Below are 20,119 nucleotides of genomic sequence, written 5' to 3' on the forward strand. Positions count from 1 at the left end.
CCATGGTCATCCCCAAGGTCAAGCTTCTACAGTTCCCGAGCCACGTTGGACAAAGTGCCAATGCAAAGCCAGCTTCTGCTCAAGGCTTGCAGCCTTTCCCCAGTCATGGATGCGGAAGGGGGCCACGAGCCCAGTGCTCTCAGGCTCCCACCCCTAGCAGCAGATTTCCATCACAACCTCCCCTACTCCCCAAGCTTCTACCTTGTAAAGCAGAAAAAAATTCTCCTCTTATAGCTGTACTTGCTTTGTTTCACCACAACTGGTTTTAACCAGCTGAAACTGTAAAATGGTCATGACCCTTAGCAACCTCACCACCACTAAAACTGACAAACAACTAAGAACTCCAAGTGACCCGGGTTCGTCAGACCCTTACTGGACCCAAATGACCAATGAACAACAGGACTCGTCTTAGCCAATCACACACTGATTCAGGGATGCACTCTGACTTTGCCAGAGTCCAAGCTTTCAGTCAAGAATTAGCATCAATACCGTGACCTCCTCCCTTTCTTGTGCATAAAACCCCCTGACATTCCCCCTCAGAAATTTCTTCACTGCTGTGTACCTTGCCTGGGAAGTAACTGAGCAGAGCGCTTGCTCTGTGGACACTGTGGTCACTGGTTTTCCATCAATCATCCCAACAGGAGGAGGAAGTGAGGACACAGGCATCGGACGTCTTTGCCTTGCTCTTTCGTCCTCCCTCTCCTCCTCCAAAGTGCTCCTTTGCAGGCGGTAGGTCTTCCCCTACATCATTGTTCCCACGGGCACTGAGCCACATGGCCTAGCATGGGTGGCAGATGGGATGCAGGAAGAAAAACTGGCTTAGTAATAAGGACGCATATTGAAAAGCAGTTTTAAATTATTATTCCCATTATACACCTATACCAGGAATGAAGGTCCACAGTTTAATCTGGTAGGCAACAAGACAGTCAAGAGTTTACTCAGTAGATTGTATACTAATAATAAATGCTTAGAGTGCTCAGCACGTACCAGGAACTTTTCTAAGCCCTTGACTCACCTAATTCTTGGAAGCTCCCTACGTGGTAGGTATGATTGTAATTATCATCTCATTTTATACATAGCAGGACTGAAGCACAGGACAGTTAGGTCACCTTGCCCAACGCTGCAAGGTGAACTGTGGATGAGCCAGGATTCAAGTCTAAACAGCTTGGTTCCCATGAAACTCACATCCTACTGCCACAGTGCCACCACTGGGTGTCAGCATAACATCCCAAGGAGTAGCAGTCTGTTAAGGAAGCCTTTCCTGAGGGCCTTCTAAGTGCAAAATACTTATGCATACATTTCCTAATTTAATCTGAGAGATGAATAAACTCTTTAGAGAACACAATAGGCACGGTTTAGTTAATGGAATGACTAATTTGCATCAGAGGAGCTTTTGTCCATATTTTTTTTAATTGAAAAAACGACATTAGAACAGACTTGCAAGTTAAGAGACCGGTCCCTAGATTCTTCGTTAACAAAGGGCTCTTTCCAGCCATTCGCTCCTTATCACACAATGAAACCATTTCCAGAAAGACTTCAGGACACACTCACTCTGTCCTCTCCCTCTGCAAAAAACCAGCCAGAGACAAGCCTTTGCTATAAAATTATCTGGTTTAATCACCATTGACATCAGAACCGTAGTACATTAGAGTACAAAACCTGTATGTACAATTACACACGCAAAAAAATGTTCTTTGTGAGGAGCAATTTTCAGCAAACCTGACAAACAGCAAGAGTCATTCCTATTTTGGGTTTGAAAGGAGAAATGGAAATTTCCAAGAGGTCTCCCCCCTCCCTCTGGCTCCAGTGACCCTCCGAACATCAATTTGCAAAGGCCTGAGGTAGAAAGGGAGGTATTAACAATATCAGGCACTTATTCCTCCTCTCTTCTGGAAGGAGAGAATTTTTAGGAAACATTTTCCATCGTTTATTATACTGATGTTCCATCCATCTGCATCATTAGGTTCAGTAGTTACCATGACGATATGATGCCTACAGCAATCTAACTTGATAGCCAGTTGCCAGAATGTGAAAAAATAGGACCAGCTAAGAAAGTGAGAGAAATATAATTAATCTGAACCACATAAAAAATGTGCACAAAACTGGGACCAAGAGGGAAACTGCTGAAATGTCACTGGAGAGAGAATGATGACAGGATGTGCCAACCAAGTTTCAGGATAAAAACTTTGCTAACTAGAGCCGTGAATCAGTCTATAACTAAGACTGAGGGAGGAGGCAAAGTTCATTTAGAATATTGCTCTAAGCACCTCCCCCCTCAATAATTTCCTGCGGCAGAGCCCAGCGGTGTCATCGTTGATCCCAGCAGTGGTATTCATAGGCTCTGACTTTCCTGAGGATCGGAAGCCACCACCCAAAAGCTGCCGCCATGGCATTCTGCTCACCCCCAGGCTGCTGCTATACTCAGCTTTTCCATCTGATGAAGTACCTTCCGTGGTTCTGAAGCTAATCTTAGGAGACTGGCCTGAGCTGTGTCCTGGGAGACCCTGTCCCCTTGCCTTCTCCATGCCCAGTGGAGGCAATAGGCTAGCACCACCCTCTTGGGGGCCCCAGTATGGCAGAGGGGCTGGGAGGTTAGGAAAGGAGAGCAACATTAAAGTTGTGCCTCAGGGAGACCAGCCTGGGACGGGTGGCCGTTCTCCTCACGGCTGGGTTGGATAGCGGCGCTGAGCTAGGCGATTCGGCCGGTTCAGGCTGGTAGCTGTGGGGAGCTGGAAAACAACAAATGTTGCATCAGATTATTGCCCCAAGCATGACTCCACTGGGGCTGCCTGGCTGCATTGAGCTAGGGCATCCTGAGTGTCTAGAACAGCAGCTGCCTTTGGCTTCCCGTGGTGGTGTGCTAACTATTCACTTTCCCCCAACGCCGTCTTGAATATGGAGAAAGAAGGTGGATCTTATGAAGGGGGAGGCCAAATGATGCATTGGAGCGATCGGTCTGCCCCAGCTCACTGAGAAACAGGGAGTTCCGCTTCTCTCACAGTTTGCAATGATCCCTCCATGCCCAGGACAGAGGGACAATGCAACCACTCCAGTGATACCAACACCAATCATGTCTCTTGAGTCTTGAGACTTATGAAAGGTCAAAAGCAATATTAATCATAGCAACCTTTATGGAGCATCTTCTATGTGCCAGGCCCTTCACACACATGCTCCCATTTAATCCTCACTACTACCCTGTGAGGTAGCAAGCACCAACCCCATTTTACAGATGCAGAAACTGAGACTTAGAGAGGTTAAGTCATTGCTCAAGAACTCACACGGAGGAAGTGATAAACTAGGATTGTAAACCCAGTTCTCCCTAATCTGAAGCCTGTGCCCCTAACCCCCTCCCTCCGGGCTTCCTTACCTGGGGGACCTGAGATGGGTTGTAGAGAGGAACAGCCCCTTTCAAGGCAGGCGAGGGAGGCAGAAGCCCAGGGTTGAAGCAGAGCTCAGAGGAGACACCCTGTGATGGAAAACAATAGAAAGTGCCATCAGTCGCCACTTCCCAGATTCCAGAACATCAAGGGCTTCCCTGAGCATCAACATTGGCCAAGAGATGCAAGTGGGAAGGGTTTCTTGATACAACTCAGGGTATCTCAAGCAAACGTGGCTCAATGACCAGGGCACCGCTGACCCCGGGGTGTGGGGTGGCATTGCAGAGGCTCAGGTGCTGCTGGAGCACATGAGAAGAAAGAAATTATATTAATAGCATCATAAAAAGTAATATCATATTCATGAAAGGCTTAATATACTGCAAGAGTGCTCTAACCAGACCGCAAGAAATAAAAACGTTTTCCTAACACTCAGCATGAAAACCATACCAGTGTGGACAATTCATTGAGAGTTTATCACAGCCCTTGCTAAGGATGCCAGTGAATCCTGGCCCCTCCTGGCACAGGGAGAGAGGCCATTCTCCAGATTCCACCTAAGGAAGCAGTAATGGGCTAAATCGTGTTCCCCCAAAACTTCCTATGTTGAAATCCTAACCCAGTACCTCAGAATGTATTTGGGGACAGGGTCTTTAAAGAGGTGACTAACGTAAAACGAGGTCATTGGGGTGGGCCCTAATCCAATGTGACTGGTGTCCTTATAAGAAGAGGAGATTAGACACAGACACAGAGGGAAGACCATGTGAAGACTCAGGGAGAAGACGGCCATCTGCAAGCCAAGGAGAGAGGCCTCAGGGGACACCAACCCTGCTGACACCTTGATCTTGGACTTCCGGCCTCAGACTGTGAGAAAATAAATTTCTGTTGTTGAAGCTGCACAGTCTGTGACGTCTTGTCATGGCAGCCCTAGCAGACTAACACAAAAGCTCTCTCCGTGTCCCCCGTGAGTCAGGCCCTCACAGGGTGGCACCTCCAGGCCAGGTTGAAAGTTCAGTCCTGACACACACAGGCATCTGGAGGGGCCCTAGGCTTAGCCTATGGGTTGCTCACCTCAGGCCCAGACAAGCCTCCACTCCCAGTGGCCACGGCTGTTTCCCCACTGGACGCTGATCCTCGGACCTCACCCTCACCTAGAAAGCAATGGGTCAGACCTGTTTCCACTGCTCAGGACTAAAGACTCCCTACTCCCAGAAGGTACCCTCCACCCCCAGGGAGCACAGAGAGGACCACAGACAGCCCAGAGGACATGGGATTGGCGGTACCTGTGCCCCTGGAGAAGGCGCTGGTGCCCGGCAGAGACTGGGGCCCTGGGAGAGGTGTCAATGAGAGGCCCGGGCTAGCCTGGGGAGGAGAAGATGCTCTGGGGGTCTCCTACTTAGTGAAGAAAGAAAGGCAGCACTGGAGGTTAACAAAGTCACGTCGTCCTGCTTGGATTCCTGCAGCGCACACAACGGTGGCCTCCCCTCACAGCCTGCTGCTGGGTCCTCTCCCCAAAACTCCACTTTCTTCGTGCCACTTCTCTGCTCAACAATCCAAACTACTGCCAGCCCTCTAAAGTCAATATTCCTCATCCTAACTTGTAAGGCCTTTCGTCATCTGCCTTTCCCCTCACAGGACAAATTTATTTCCCACAATCTCCCATCATAGAGTCTATGCCAGCTCTGGGCGCCCCGAGTGCTGAGGACACTTCCTCTGAAGGCCCACAGGGGAGGAGGCTTCCCATCCCCCAGCGAGGCTACCTCCGAGTCGGGACCGTCAGATGAGTCTTCGTCTCCAGAGGGGGGCACGACGCTGGTGGGCTTTGAGCGAAACCAGCTGAACCAGCCAAACCCTGAGCTCTGGAAGGGAAGGGGAAGTTTCATGGCCCACAGGTTTGCTTCTCCCCCTAAATACGAGACTAACCCCCCCAACATGATGGTGGTGAGACAGCGGGGGGACACAACCAAAGCCCAGGTTCCCACGTCTGCTCCACCCTTTGGGAGGGAAATGAAGGGAGGAGAAGAGCAAGTCCCCCACCTTCGTGTTTCCTTTCACGTCTCCTGGCTTTTCGCTGTGTGCAGTATTTTGGGAAGATTTTTTATCTGCCTCATTGGAGGACTCCTCCTCATCCTCCTGGAATGAAATGGTGGAACTCTCGGAAATATTTCGTGCTCTGGGAATCAGTGGTGCCTGGAATTAAAGAAAATAAGAACTAACGTTTGTGTGACACTTGACAGGCTCCAAAGGCGCATTTCTGTGTACTCCCTCGCCTGACCTGCTCAATAAATCGGGGGAATTGTCTTACACGATCATATTTTACTGATGACGGAGCAGGGCTTAGCCATGAGAGATGATCTGCTGACGGTCTCAGCACAGGGCCAGAGCCCAAACCCAGCCCTCATATTATCCCTATCCTATGGGGTTTTGTTCGCTGTGCTACCTCCCCAGAAACAAGGTTTCCAGAACCACACCAAGGCCTGGAGCAGGGGGTGTGGAACTGCTAGGGATGAAGAGAGCCAGGAAACACTCCACAGGGACCCATGAACCCAAGCAGAGAATGCACCAACCACTGGACCTGACTCATCCGAGAGCTCACTTCCTAACAGACCCACTCCGGATCAACTGTGAATAAATGCACCAGAGGGGAGTACAGTGTGCCCACATCCCTTTATATTAACTTTTTTATTGTGGTAAAATATACATAGCATAAAGTTTACCAATTTAACCATTTTGAAGTGTACAATTCAGTGGCCTTGGTATATTCACAATGTTGTACAATCCATTCCCAGAACTTGTCATCAACCTCAACAGAAACTCTATTCCCATTAAACACCAACTCCGTATTTCCCCTCCCCCAGCCCTAGTCACCTCTACTCTTTTGTCTCTATAAATTTGCCGATTCTAGGTACCGCGTATAAGTGGAATCATACTATATTTGCCCTTTTGTGTTGTATTTACATTTCCCACTCTCAAAAAAAGGGTAATTGGGGGGCCGGCCCTGTGGCCAAGTGGTTAAGTTCACGCACTCCGCTGGGGCGGCCCAGGGTTCAGATCCTGGGCGCGGACATGGCACTGCTCATCAGGTCACGTTGAGGCGGCGTCCCACATGCCACAACTAGAAGGACCCACAACTAAGATATACAACTATGTATGGGGGGGGTTGGGGGAGATAAAGCAGAAAAAAAAAACATTGGCAACGGTTGTTAGCTCAGGTGCCAATCTTTAAAAAAAAAAAGGGGGGTAATTGGTACAACCTTTGGAAAACACTTCGGCAAATATAGAAAAAGCTTTCGTTTTTATTCTGAGCAGAGAATTTCCTACGTACAAGCACTGTCCTAAGTGCTTTCTCTATAGTGACTCATCTAACCTTACAACTGTCCTGTGAGGTCAGTACCATTATTATCATCTCATTTTACGTATGATAAAACTAGGGCACAGAAAGGTTAGGGATCCTGTTGAAGGTCACACAGCTAGTAAATGGCAGAGCAAGGATTCAAACCTAAGCAGTCTGGCTCTCCTTCTAAGAATTTCTCCTAATGGAAAAATTCAAGAAATAGACAAGGGTTTATATGCTAGGATTCCATCACTGTGTTTTATATGAAAGAAAGGAAGGAAGGAACAGGTAGATAGAGAGAAAGAGGAGGGAAGAAAGAAAAGGAAAGGAAAAGCAACGCACTTGAAAGGTTTAACAATGTGAGAATGAGGAACTAGCATCAGAGCTCCGCATGTGGGAATGAGAATGAAAACCTGAGCTCCTCAGCAGGTCCCACCACGCCCTCGGTGGGTGGTCTTGCCTCTCCCCACCTCTCTGGCCTGGCTTCCTAGGGCTCCCCGCTGTGGCTTCCCACTTCTCGGTGCACTGAGTCCCTTGCTCTTCTTTGATGGCACCAGGTCAGTCCCATTTCAGAGCCTTTGTTCTTGCTGTTCCCTCTGCCTGAACACTTGTTCCTACACACTCACCTGGCTCATGTCCATGGCCCAGCCTGACCTAGCTGGAGGCGTCCTCCCAGACGCCTCCCCCCGGATGCCTCCCCCAGCCACCCCATCTAGGTAAACCCCCAGGCGTCAGCTGTTCACTTGCTGTCACCACCACTAAGTGGAGCACCAGGAGGGTGGACTCTGTCTGGTTCCTGTGTGTCCCCAGCACCTGTAACAGGGCCAGGCACACCGAGGAACTCAGCATGTGTGGACAAATGAATGAGCGGATGGCAATGCGTTCATACAATAGATTGTATCATTCCAACCTTAAAAATCATATTTATGAATGACATAGAAATCTCAGTATATAGTATTAAATAACAAATAGGAAATAAAGCTTCCACATAAACATGTTCTTAACAATTTAAAAACATGTGTAGAGGAATTTAAGTCAAGATGGCAGCGTGGGCAGACTCTGAACTCACCTCCTCCCACAGACACAACAAATTTACAACTACTCTTGGAAGAATTACCCCTGAGAGAACAGAAAACTGGATGAAAAAACCCCCACAACAAGGGACAGTGCTGACTGAGGTGGAAGAGGCAGAAATTCCCTTCTGGAGAGAAACAAAGTCCCCTTTGAGCTGCGGCACCTCACAGCCAGCAGGGAGCAATCCCAAGGTACACGATGGGGGGTGGGATGTGAGCCGGGGAACATCACCACAATAAGCAGCTTTTGGACTCAGCACAACCGAGATAAGGGTCACAATATCTGGCTTTTCTGGCTATTAACTACAATAGAGAGTACTCCTAGAAAATCTATCGGACATATGAGGGGAAAAGCCAGTTCTTAAAGGGCCCACGGATAAATTCACCAGTTTCAGAAAGCAACCTAAAATCACAAGAAAGGTTCACAGTCCTTTGGTGAAAAGAAACTCACTTGACAGGCTCTGGAGGCATCACGGTGAGAGGTGGGACCTCCCCAGGGTCTGAGACATTGGTGGCAGCCATTATTGTGACCTAGTACAGGCATGCTGACACAGATGCTGGAAGATGCCATTGGAGTTCTTCCCCTGGTCTGTTAGCCCAGGGGTCTGCCCCATCCACTAGAACACCAATTTAATCCAGCTCAGACAAGGCAGGCAGCCCACCCTTAGGATGGCCCCGCCTAACAGCAAGCCCTCAGGCAACTTGTGGGCCCACATAGGCTGGATGCCTGGATCCTCTGCAGCCAGGTGAGTGGGTCTGCCTCTGTTGGCAGGGCATGCAGAAGGAGCCAGTCTGTGTTGGTGGAGTGTGTGGGGCTTCTGCAGTGGGTCAACTGGGTCTGCTTCAGTGGGTCGGGGCACACGCAAGGGACAGGACCGGGTTGATAGGGTGTCTGGCCCTGTGGGCAGTGGGGCTTATCAGCTGCAGCAGACTTGTGCTTCTCAAACAGCCATATAGCAGATCAGCCCCACCTTCCAAAGCCTGAAACAATGGGGTGCTCCCATGCCTGAGGTTGGCCCCACTCAGCTTCATCCTGAGAGAGCTGACAACAGCCTTGCAGGCCAGAGGCCTGCAGCAATTGTAAGCCCTTGAGCCTTGCACCCAGTCCCCCTGGGGCCTACTGACTTAACAGAAAAACTGCAACAGGAAAGTGCTATTAGACCTTGCAGTCAACTGTGCTGGGGCTTCCCACACACAATGAAGTGTTTGAAGGGTCCACAGCAGCCACATGCAACTGAGCATTACAACCAGCTGGCCAGGGGGACAGCCCAGCCTCCCCAGGCACCTGCAGCAAGAGCAACTCTGCCAAAACAGAAGGACACACATAGCCGACACCGGGACACTCCTGGAACATTTGGAACTGGTGATGAGAGGGAAGTGCACTGTTGGGCCTCAGAAGGCATCTCTTACATAAGGCCACCTCTCCAAGATTGGGAGATATAGCTGACATACCTAACACATAGATATAAGCACAGAGAAAGAGGCAAAATGGGGAGGCAAAGGAGTACATTCCAAGTAAAGGAACAGGACAAAACTCCAGAAAAAGAACTAAATGAAACAGAAATAAACAATCTACCTGACAAAGTGTTCAAACAAAAAGTCATAAGCTGCTCACTGATCTTGGGAGAAGGATGGATGAACACAGTGAGAACTTCAACAAAGAATCAGAAAATATAAAAAAAGAACCAATCAGAAATGAAGAATACAATAATGGAAATGAAAAATTCACTAGAGGGACTCAATAGCAGAGTAGATGATACAGAAGAACGGATCAGCAAGCTGGATGAAAGACTAGAGGAAGTCACCCAAGCTGAACAGATAAAAGAAAAAATTAAAAAGAACAGACAGTCTAAGGGATCTCTGGGACAAATCAAGGGCACTAAAATTCGTATTACAGGTGTCCCAGAAGAAGAGGGAGACAAAGGGGCAGAAATCTATTTAATAAAAAACAGCTGAAAACTTTCCTAACCTACAGAAGGAAGCAGACTTCCAGGTACAGGAAGCACAGAATGCACCAAACAGGATAAACCCAAAGAGGCACACACCAAGACACATTATAAATAAAATGTCAAGAATTAAAGATAAAGGTGCCAGCCCCACGGCCGAGCGGTAAAGTTCATGTGCTCCACATCAGCAGCCTGGGGTTTCACCAGTTCAAATCCTGGGCGCAGTCATGGCACCGCTCATCAGGCCACGCTGAGGCAGCATCCCACATGCCACAACTAGAAGGACCCACAACTAAAAATACACAACTATGTACCAGGGGGCTTTGGGGAGAAAAAAGAAAAGAATTAAAAATCTTAAAAAGAAATTAAAGATAAAGAGAGAATCCTAAAAGCTGCAAGAGAAAGGCAACAAGTTACATACAAAAGAAATTCTATAAGGCTATCAGCTGACTTATCAGCAGAAAACTTACAAGCTAGAAGGAAGTGGCACAGTATATTTAAAGTATTGAACAGAAAAAAACCTATAGCCAAGAATACTTTACCTGGCAAGGTTATCATTCATAATGGAAGGAGAAATAAAGTGTTTCCCAGATAAGCAAAACCTGAAGGAGTTTATCACCAAGAAACCAGCCTTACAAGAAATGCTGAAGGGACTTATTTAAGTGGAAAAGAGAAGACCACAAATTGGAATAAGAAAATTATGACCAAAAAAAGGCAATAAAATCACTGGTAAAGGCAAATATACAGTAAAGGAAGGAGATCAACCACCTATGAAGCTAACATGAAGGTCAAAAGACAAAAGTACTAAAATTATCTATTTCCATGATAAGAGGGTAACAGAGACACATGAACAGAAAAGGAGGATAGACATGATGTCAAAAATAAAATGTGGGAGGAAGGGAGTAAAAGAGTAGAGATTTTAGCAAGAGGTCAAACTAAAGAGACCATCAACTTCACAAAGATTGCTATATACGTAGGTTATTATATATGAACTTCATGTAAATCACAAGCCACAAACCTATAATAAATACACAAAAAATTAAGAGAAAGGAATCCAAACATAATACTAAAGAAGGCCATCAAACCACAAGGGAAGAGAGCAAGAGAAGAAGAAAGGAACAGCGAAGAACTACTAAACACCCGGAAAAAAAGTAACAAAATGGCAATAAGTACATTCTTCTCAACAGCTACTTTAAATGTCAATGGACTTGGGGCTGGCCCCGTGGCCGAGTGGTTAAGTTCACGCGCTCCGCTGCAGGCGGCCCAGTGTTTTGTTGGTTCGAATCCTGGGCGCAGACATGGCACTGCTCATCAAACCACGCTGAGGCAGCGTCCCACATGCCACAACTAGAAGGACCCACAACGAAGAATATACAACTATGTACCGGGGGGCTTTGGGGAGAAAAAGGAAAAAAAAAATTAAAAAAAATATCTTAAAAAAAAAATGTCAATGGACTAAATGCTCCAATCAAAAGACATAGGGTGGCCAACTGAATTAAAAAACAAGACCCACATATATGCGGCATACAAGAGACACACTTCAGACCTAAAGACACTCACAAACTGAAAGTGAAAGGATGGAAAAAGATACTTCATGCAAATGGCAATGAAAAGAAAGCTGGGGTAGCAATACTTACATCAGACAAAATAGATTTTAAAACAAAAACTGTAATGAGACAAGGAAGGACACTACATAATGATAAAGGGAACAGTCCAACAAGAGGATATAACACTTGTTAAGTATCTATGCACCCAACATAGGAGCACGTAAATATAAAGCAACTATTAACGGACATAAAAGGAGAAATAGATAGCAACACAATAATAGGGGAGTTTAACACTCCACTTACACCAATGGATAGATCATCCAAACAGAAGATCAATAAGGAAAGATTGGCCTTAAATGACACATTAGACCAGATGGGCTTAATAGATATACACGTTCTATCCAAAAACTGTAAAATACACATTCTTTTCAAATGCACATGGAACATTCTCCGATAGATCACATACTGGAAGAAAATCACCACAAATATGTGGAGATTAAACAAAATGCTACTGAACAATGATTGGGTCAATGAAGAAATCAAATGAGAAATCAAAAAATACTTGGAGACAAACGAAAATGAAAATGTGACATGGCAAAATTTATGGGATATAGCAAAAGCAGTTCTAAGAGCAAAATTTACAGCAATACAGGCCTACCTCAACAAACAAGACAAATCTCAAATAAACAATCTAACAGTGCACCTAAAGGAACTGGAAAAATAAGAACAAAGCCCAAAATTAGTAGAAGGAAGGAAATAATAAAAGTCAGAGCAGAAATAAATGAAATAGAGACCAAAAAAAAAAAAAAAACCCAGGAAAAAATCAATGAAACTAGGAGCTGGTTCTTTGAAAAGATAAACAAAATTGACAAACCTTTAGCTAGACTCACCAAGAAAAAAAGGGAGAAGGCTCAAATAAAATCAGAAATGAAAGAGGAAAAATTGCAACAGACACCACAGAAACACAAAAGATTATAAGAATACTACAAAAAGCTATATGCCAACAAATTGGATAATCTAGAAGAAATAGATAAATTCTTAGAATCATACAATCTTTCAAAACTGAATCAAGAAGTAATAGAGAATTTGAATAGATCAATCACCTGCAAAGAGATCAAAACAGTAATCAAAAACCTCCCCAAAAATAAAAGTCCAAGACCAGATGGCTTCTCTGGTGAATTCTACCAAACACCCAAAGAAGACAATATCTATCCTTCTTGAATTCTTCCAAAAAACTGAATAGGAGGGAAAGCTTCCTAACTCACTCTACAAAGTCAACACTACCCTGATACCAAAACCAGCCAAGGACAACACAAGAAAATTACAGGCCAATATCACTGATAAACATCGATGCAAAAATGCTCAACAAAATAGTAACAAATCGAATACAACAATACATTAAAAGATCATACGCCATGATCAAGTGGGATTTATTCCAGCGAGGGTTCAACATCCACAAATCAATCAATGTGATACCCCATTAACAAAATGAAGAATAAAAACCACCTGATCATCTCAATAGATGCAGAGACATTTGACAAGATACAGCATCCATTTATGATAAAAACTCTGAATAAAATGGGGATAGAAGGAAAGTAACACAACATAAAGGCCATATGTGACAAACCCACAGCTAATATCATTCTCAATGGAGAAAAACTGAAAGCTATCCCTCTAAGAACAGGAACCAGACAAGGCTGCCCACTGTCACCACTCTTATTTAACATAGTATTGGAAGTCCCAGCCAGAGCGATCTGGCAAGAAAAAGAAATAAAAGGGACGAAAATTGGAAAGGGAGAAGTAAAACTGTCACTGTTTGCAGAAATGATTTTATATATAGAAAACTCTAAAGATTCCAACAGAAAACATTTAGAAATAATAAAAGAATATGGTAAAGTTGCAGGATACAAAATCAACGTACAAAAATCAGTTGCATTTCTATGCACTAACAATGAAGTAGCAGAAATAGAAATTAAGAATACAATCCCATTTACAATTGTAACAAAAAGAATAAAATACCTAGGAATAAACTTAACCAAGGAGATGAAATACCTGTACACTGAAAACTATAAAACATTGACAAAAGATATTGAAGAATACACAAAGAAATGGAAAGATATTCCATTCTCTTGGATTGGAAGAGTTAACATAGTTAAAATGTCCATACTTCCTAAAGCAACCTACAGATTCAATGCAATCCCTATCAAAGTTCCAACAACATTCTTCACAGAAATAGAACAAAGAATCCTAAAATTTTTATGGAACAACAAAAGACCCTGAAGCCAAAGCAACCCTGAGGAAAAAAGAACAAAGTTGGAGTTATCACACTCTCTGATTTCAAAATATACTACAAAGCTACAGCAATCAAAACAGCATGGTACTGGCCCAAAAACAAACACACAAATCAATGAAACAGAATCAAGAGCCCAGAAATAAACCCACACATCTATGGACAGCTACTTTTCAACAAGGGACCCAAGAACATACAATGCAGAAAGGAAAGTCTCTTCAATAAATGATGTTGGGAAAACTGGACAGCCACATACAAAAGAATGAAAGTAGACCATTATCTTCCACCATACACAAAAATTAACTCAAAATGGATTAAAGACTTGAATGTAAGACCCAAAACCATGAAACCTCTAAAAGAAAACATCAGCAGTACACTATTTGACATCAGTCTTAGCAGCATATTTTCAAGTACCATGTCTGACTGGGCAATAGAAAAAATAATCAAATGGGACTACAGCAAACTAAAAAGTTTCTATACAGCAAAGGAAACCATCAACAAAATGAAAAGACAATCTAACAACTGGGAGAAGATATTCGCAAACCAAATATCTGATAAGGGCTTAATATCCAAAATATATAAAGAACTCATACATCTCCACAACAACAAAACTAACAACTCAATTTAAAAATGGGCAAAAGAGCTGAACAGACATTTCCAAAGAAGAGATATGGATGGCCAACAGGCACATGAAAAGATGCTCAACATCATTAGCTATCAGGGAAATGCAAATCAAAACTACAATGAGATATCACGTAACACCTATCAGAATGGCTATACTTAACAAGACAGGAAATAACAAGTGTTGGAGAGGATGCAGATAGAAGGGAACTCTCATACACTGCTGGTGGGAGTGCAACCTGGTGCAGCCACTATGGAAAACAGTATGGAGATTCCTCAAAAAATGAAGAATAGAACTACCATACAATCCAGCTATCCCACTGCTGGGTATTTATCCAAAGAACATGAGAACAAGAATGCATAAAGATCCTATGTTCATCACAGCATTATTCACAATAGCCAAGACTTGGAAGCAACCTAGCTGCCCATCAAGGGATGAATGGATAAGGAAGATGTGGTATATATACACAATGGAATACTACTCAGCCATAAAAAAGATGAAATCTGACCATTTGTCACAACATGGATGGACCTTGAAGGTAATATGCTAAGCAAAAATCAGTCAGATGGAGAAAGTCAAATATCATATGATCTCACTCATAAGTAGAAGATAAAACCTACAACAAACAATCACACAGAGACAGAGATTGGATTGGCGGTTACCTGAGGGGAAGGGGGAGGGAGGGGGGTGAATGGGGTAATTAGGCACATGTGTGTGGTGATGGATGGTAATTAGTCTTTGGGTGGTAAACATGATGTAATCTACACAGAAATCGAAATATAATGATGTACACCCAAAATTTATATAATGTTATAAACTAATGTCACCACAATAAAAAAAAAAACACGTACATATATACATTTACACATACATACATATACATGGGAAAAATGTTGGAAGGAAATAACCAAAATATTTGACTGTGGGATTATGAAAGATGTTTGAGTCCTTTATAGGATGCTTTTTCTTTATTTTTCAAGTTTTCTATAACAATAATATACTACTTTTTCAGTCAGAAAAAAAATTGTAAAGCATAAAAGTTTTTTATGGCCTGTAGCCTGGTTACTACTTGAGAAAGTTACATGAAATCACCCTCCAGCCAGGCAAAGCTGAAGAACTTCTTAAATTTGGGACCAGCACTGCCCATTGTTGGGGGAAGAAGGGCATTCATTCAACAGCTGAATAGAATGATTGATTAGACACGGTCACTTCCAAGACCTTACAGCCTAACTCAGGAGCAAAGACACAGCTACTGTAGATCTTTCTTTGAAATAAAGCAAGGTAAAGATTAAAATGAAGAAAGAAATACCAGGAATTTTCCATGATGGGGCAGGGCATGGCGAGGGTTTGAGCATGGGGAGGGTTTGGTGCAACAGCAATAAGGTGTCAGAGGGGGCAGATCCGTGAGGCCAAAACTAAGCCCAGCCCTGCCGTCCCCACAGACACAGGTGGGTGAGACTGAACATAAACACACAGCCTCCTGCCCGCCTCTCAGGATGCCGTGTAGAAAGAAACAGGAGGGACAGGGCGCAATGTGGAAGACAGAGCTGGTGCAAGGCCCAGGAAGGAGTCTGCGTGTGGCTAAGAAAGCAGGGCGTCTGGAAAAAACCTGAAGCTTCGGGTGGGCATCCTAAGCTTTGTCCTCTCACCTGTGGTTTGGAAATGCCCTTTTGATCATGAGGCTGCTGGAAGGTTTCTTGAGACACTGTGTTCTCTCCTGTGGCACAAAACACACACAAAAATAGTGATTTGAAGTTGTGCTTTCTCCATCCATCATGAAGAAGGGTGATGGGGACACTGTCAGCTTTCCTAACTGCAAAGCAGCTGGAGCTCTGAGCCCAAAACCCCAAGCAGATCACAGTAAACATGAAGTCCACGTGCATGGCCCTCTCAATTCTAGCCACCCCCGGACATGCTGGTCACCCAACCTCTACCCTGAACACCAAGGTCGTTCCCTGGGAATCATGGAAATCAGAGCCACATCGTGCTACATCACAGGGATCCTCCCCCACCCTCCCACCCAGCAGCCAAGTGAGTCTCCCCTCTTGGACAGGACCCTCTCTTAGAAGGTCCTTATCCTCCTCCTTGGTTTCCAGCACTTTCCTGGCATCACTCAGCCTTGCTCACCCCACTTAGCCCCTGCTGTCCAAGGCCTGACGGGCCTGAAGAAACAGGACAGGACAAAAGCACGGGCCTTGCCTGGCAGTCCCTGCCAGTGAGCTCTTGGATGCAGGGTGACTTCAGAAGGAGGACACAGCCTCAACTGCAGCCTGAGGGGCAGGTGGCATTTTCTTGGCTTCTCCACTCTGTAGCCTCTTCTCCTAGGAACCATGTGATCCCGGGGAAGGGTGGAAGTGGCGGCCGTTGGCTTTGCTATGCTTGTCCCAGTAGAGGCAGATGGGAACGGAGAGCGCAGTCTCCCTCAGATGCATGCAGAGTGCCAGCGGCCGGCTGACACACCATGGGCTCTCAGTCATCTGCATACCCACTGTTCAGGTCTCACCAGCTCCAACCCCACCTCCTCCCCTGGGTCTCTGCACCTTCCTTATCTGCGTCCTCCCCTCAAGACTCCTCTCTCTCAAGGCTTTCAGCCTCGCTGGCAGGTCTTACCAGAGGGTAGGTGTATCTGCTGGGTTTCCTCCCAGGACCTTCTTCCAGGAGTCCCTGTCACTGCCTCACTGCCACCAGGTCCTGGCAGATGGGTCTCGAGAACTGAGTACAGAGGCACTGGGACTGCCATCTGCCCAGAACCTCCTCCTGCTGGATAGGAGCTGGGCTGGAGGGGAAAGTGCAGCTGTGGGCTGGACCAGGCTGGGCCCGTCTGCTCCGGTGTTGGCCCCAGGGCCGAGCAGTCCCCAAGGGCTTCTGAGTGGCCTTGAAGTCCCGAAAGATCCTGGTAGAAAGTGTTTTCTAAGGACACAGGGCAAAGAAGAAGTGAGACCAGAAAGGTGGCCTTTGCATGGACAGGAGCATTCCTGCCTGTGTCCTCTTTGGAAAGTAACCACAAGGACAGGCCGCTTAATGTGGCTGCCATTACTCTGATGGCAAGTACCACACAGCAGTGACTGTAACACCTCGCTGCTTATTACTGGGAGTTGACAAAATCACTCCCCTCACTGCCTTGTATGATCTCTGAGCCTTAAACCAGGGGGTTGGGAAGGCAGAAATTACCATCTCATTTAACTCCACACTTTTTTATTTTTGGATACACTTTCTCCTTTAAGGATATCCTAATGGACTTAGATATTTGAAACTTAGTAAGCTTCCAGTTAAAACTCAAATCAGACTGCAGAAGTGATGATTTTGCTTTCAAAGGATCAGAGCGTCGGCCCTGGAAGGGACCTTGGTGATATTCATTCTGGCTCTGCCATTTTGCTGATGAGGCGGACTAATGTGTGGACGTGTTCAATGATTGCCCCAAGGTCACGGGAATGGTGTCAGCAGCCAACCCACCTGCTCAGATGAGTGACAGGAGACACTGCTGCTTCCTAGCAGAAGCAGCCATTCAGAGACACCCAGCATGGCTCTCCTCCAGCCCTTCACCTGCACAGATTCTGAGACAGAGCAGCAAAGCCAAGGAACACAAACCAAGGCCTGCCCTCGCTCATTACCGAAGGAAGTGCTAAAGGCTGGGAAATGAGTGCAAGTAAAGAAATGAGGCCGTCCTGACGTCACCATGGAGTGTACTTTGGGAAAAGGGCACGGAATTAATTGGGGTAACAATGTCTGCCCAACGCCACGCTCAGAGGCATCTTGAGGGGAAAGGAAGGATGTGTTGAAAACACTTCGAAACATATTTCACATTTATATGGAAATTGATAGCTCAAACATCTTAAGAGCTTCTAGGTCCCCAACACTAACATGAAATACAGATAATCCACCATCTCTGGCCTCAAGAAATGTATTCAGCTGGGGAGAAGGTGAAACAATTAGATAACAACATGATGCAACAAGTATTAAAACCTGAATGTGAAACAGAAACTAATAAACAGGAAGTTACAAGTGTCAGGATGCCTGTGGCCCCTGGAGCTGTGTGGAGAAGATGCCTGGACCAAGGGTCAGACTGACACACGCATGGAAGGCATTCTGGGAAGGGAAGGGCGTGTACATTATCTCATATAATCAGATCCTGAGAGTCAGCCATTTACACACTGAGTTCGTCAGTTTGGGTACCTGTTGTTCCTGTGGCTCCCAAAGTAGCTGAGTGAGCAGAACAAGGATCCCCAGCATCTCCTGGCTATTTAAAATAAAGTACAATCCTTTTAAGCAACACAGAGAAAAACAAGAACAGGGAACAGTGGTTTAAAAATTAAACCAAAAAGAAACTGGGAGGGTCATGGGAGCGGGGCTCAGCCCTCTTGTCCCTCGGGTCTGCTCAGAACAGGCAGGGACCAGGAGACCAGGGCCATCCATCGTCTCCCAGGGGAAGGGGCAAGTGGAAGGAACCAAACTGTGGGCCCCAGAGCGTGCAGTGCATGGAGGGAGTAAGGGCCGTGCATGTGTGCCTTTAAAAATTCCCCCGTGCTCGGGGCTGGCCCCGTGGCCGAGTGGTTAAGTTCGCGTGCTCCGCTGCAGGCGGCCCAGTGTTTCATTGGTTCGAATCCTGGGCGTGGACATGGCACTGCTCGTCAGACCACGCTGAGGCAGCGTCCCACATGCCACAACTAGAAGGACCCACAGCGAAGAATGTACAACTATGTACTGGGGGGCTTTGGGGAGAAAAAGGAAAAAAAAAATAAAATAATAAAATCTTTAAAAAAAAAAAAAATTCCCCCGTGCTCTCTTCAGAGAAGTGGGAGAAAGAAAACGGAGGAGGCCTGTCCCAATTACCGTTGCAATTACTACCAGCAGCTTTTGCAATTGTCAGAACAAAAAGGAAAGGCCCGGAAGTCTTTTAGGCAATTGCCCTACATTACATGAAAGTGACACGGGCCCACTGTGATCCACTGTTCCTAACAGAGAGATGGAAGCTTTGATGGTCATAAAAAGTATTTTCTGGGACCACAGAGAGTGTGGCAAGGGTGAATTGGAAGAGGGCCCCACTGTCTCACAAGCAAACACAGGAGAGAGGCGGCAGCCAAGAAGCTGAGTGCCACCCCTTCCTGGGTCAGACTGAGCCTCCTGGGTGACGGAGGACCCCACGATGCTCCATGGGGTCAGTGCCTGCCTCCTCTGTGTCTAGAGGAGCCAAGAGGAAAACAAGCGGCCCACCCCACTGACCCGACTCCAATCCCACTCACCTCCAGCTCCTTGAGCCGCCTCCGAAGGTGCACTAGCCAGTCTGGCTCCAGGTCCGTGCTTCCACGATGTCGCTCCAGAACCAGAGGATCTGACAGCTTCAATTTCTCTGCTAGCTGTGCCAGGTTTCCAGGCGGGTCAGGGACAGACAGTAAAGGGTGGGGGTCAGGGGAGAGAGAAGTGAGAGAAATGCAAAGACCACGGGGAAAGAGGCAAGAAGGGAAAAGAAGAAAGAGCGCCTCAACTCACTTGTGAATTAGATTATAAAGAATAATTAAGAGGGAGCAAATTCAGCAGATATCTTCCCCAAATTGCACCATAAACAATTAACCCATCTTGGTGTTAGATACTAAATAAAGTACGAGGAGAAACTGTGACTCGGCTTTATGTTTCTGCAAAGGTGTCTGCCCTGTAGCAGCACTTCTCAAACTTCAGTGCACAGAGGAACCCCCTGGGACCTTGTTAAATGCTAATGCAGATTCCAGAAATCTAGGTGAGGCCTGAGAGTCTGCATTTCTAACAAGCTCCCCCGTGACGCCCATGCTGCTGGTCCAGGGACTACTCTGTGTTGCAAGACTCAATCCCATCATGAAGTCCCCTACTCCTCCAGTCTGGGTCCCTCAGCTCCCTACAACCATCATCCTGTTGGCCAAAATTTCTGGGTAAGGGGGCTCAGCACCATGGCTTTCACTGGTTAC

At 45.9% G+C, this 20,119-nt stretch overlaps 1 protein-coding gene across 5 annotated transcripts in view; it reads right to left on the reverse strand.

Annotated features, from left to right (window-relative positions):
* Nucleotides 1-1,596: 1,596 nt before the first annotated feature.
* SEC16B (SEC16 homolog B, endoplasmic reticulum export factor) overlaps nt 1,597-20,119 on the reverse strand; it is a 70,238-nt gene continuing 51,715 nt past the window's right edge. For 4 of the 5 annotated variants that reach the window (XM_046684226.1, XM_046684224.1, XM_046684225.1 and 1 more), the window contains 10 exons: nt 19,424-19,537; nt 18,357-18,420; nt 16,794-17,093; nt 15,833-15,900; nt 5,409-5,561; nt 5,132-5,230; nt 4,655-4,763; nt 4,443-4,522; nt 3,368-3,466; nt 1,597-2,729 (listed from right to left, as the gene is read on the reverse strand). In XM_046684226.1, the coding sequence (XP_046540182.1) occupies nt 2,661-2,729; nt 3,368-3,466; nt 4,443-4,522; nt 4,655-4,763; nt 5,132-5,230; nt 5,409-5,561; nt 15,833-15,900; nt 16,794-17,093; nt 18,357-18,420; nt 19,424-19,537 (1,155 nt within the window). In that variant the 3' untranslated portion in view covers nt 1,597-2,660. The remainder of the gene's footprint in view (nt 2,730-3,367; nt 3,467-4,442; nt 4,523-4,654; nt 4,764-5,131; nt 5,231-5,408; nt 5,562-15,832; nt 15,901-16,793; nt 17,094-18,356; nt 18,421-19,423; nt 19,538-20,119) is intronic. The other variant, XM_046684227.1, reaches the window with a different exon arrangement.

The sequence above is a fragment of the Equus quagga genome, chromosome 13 (genome assembly GCF_021613505.1).
Source record: "Equus quagga isolate Etosha38 chromosome 13, UCLA_HA_Equagga_1.0, whole genome shotgun sequence".
In the NCBI taxonomy this organism is placed as follows: domain Eukaryota; kingdom Metazoa; phylum Chordata; class Mammalia; order Perissodactyla; family Equidae; genus Equus; species Equus quagga.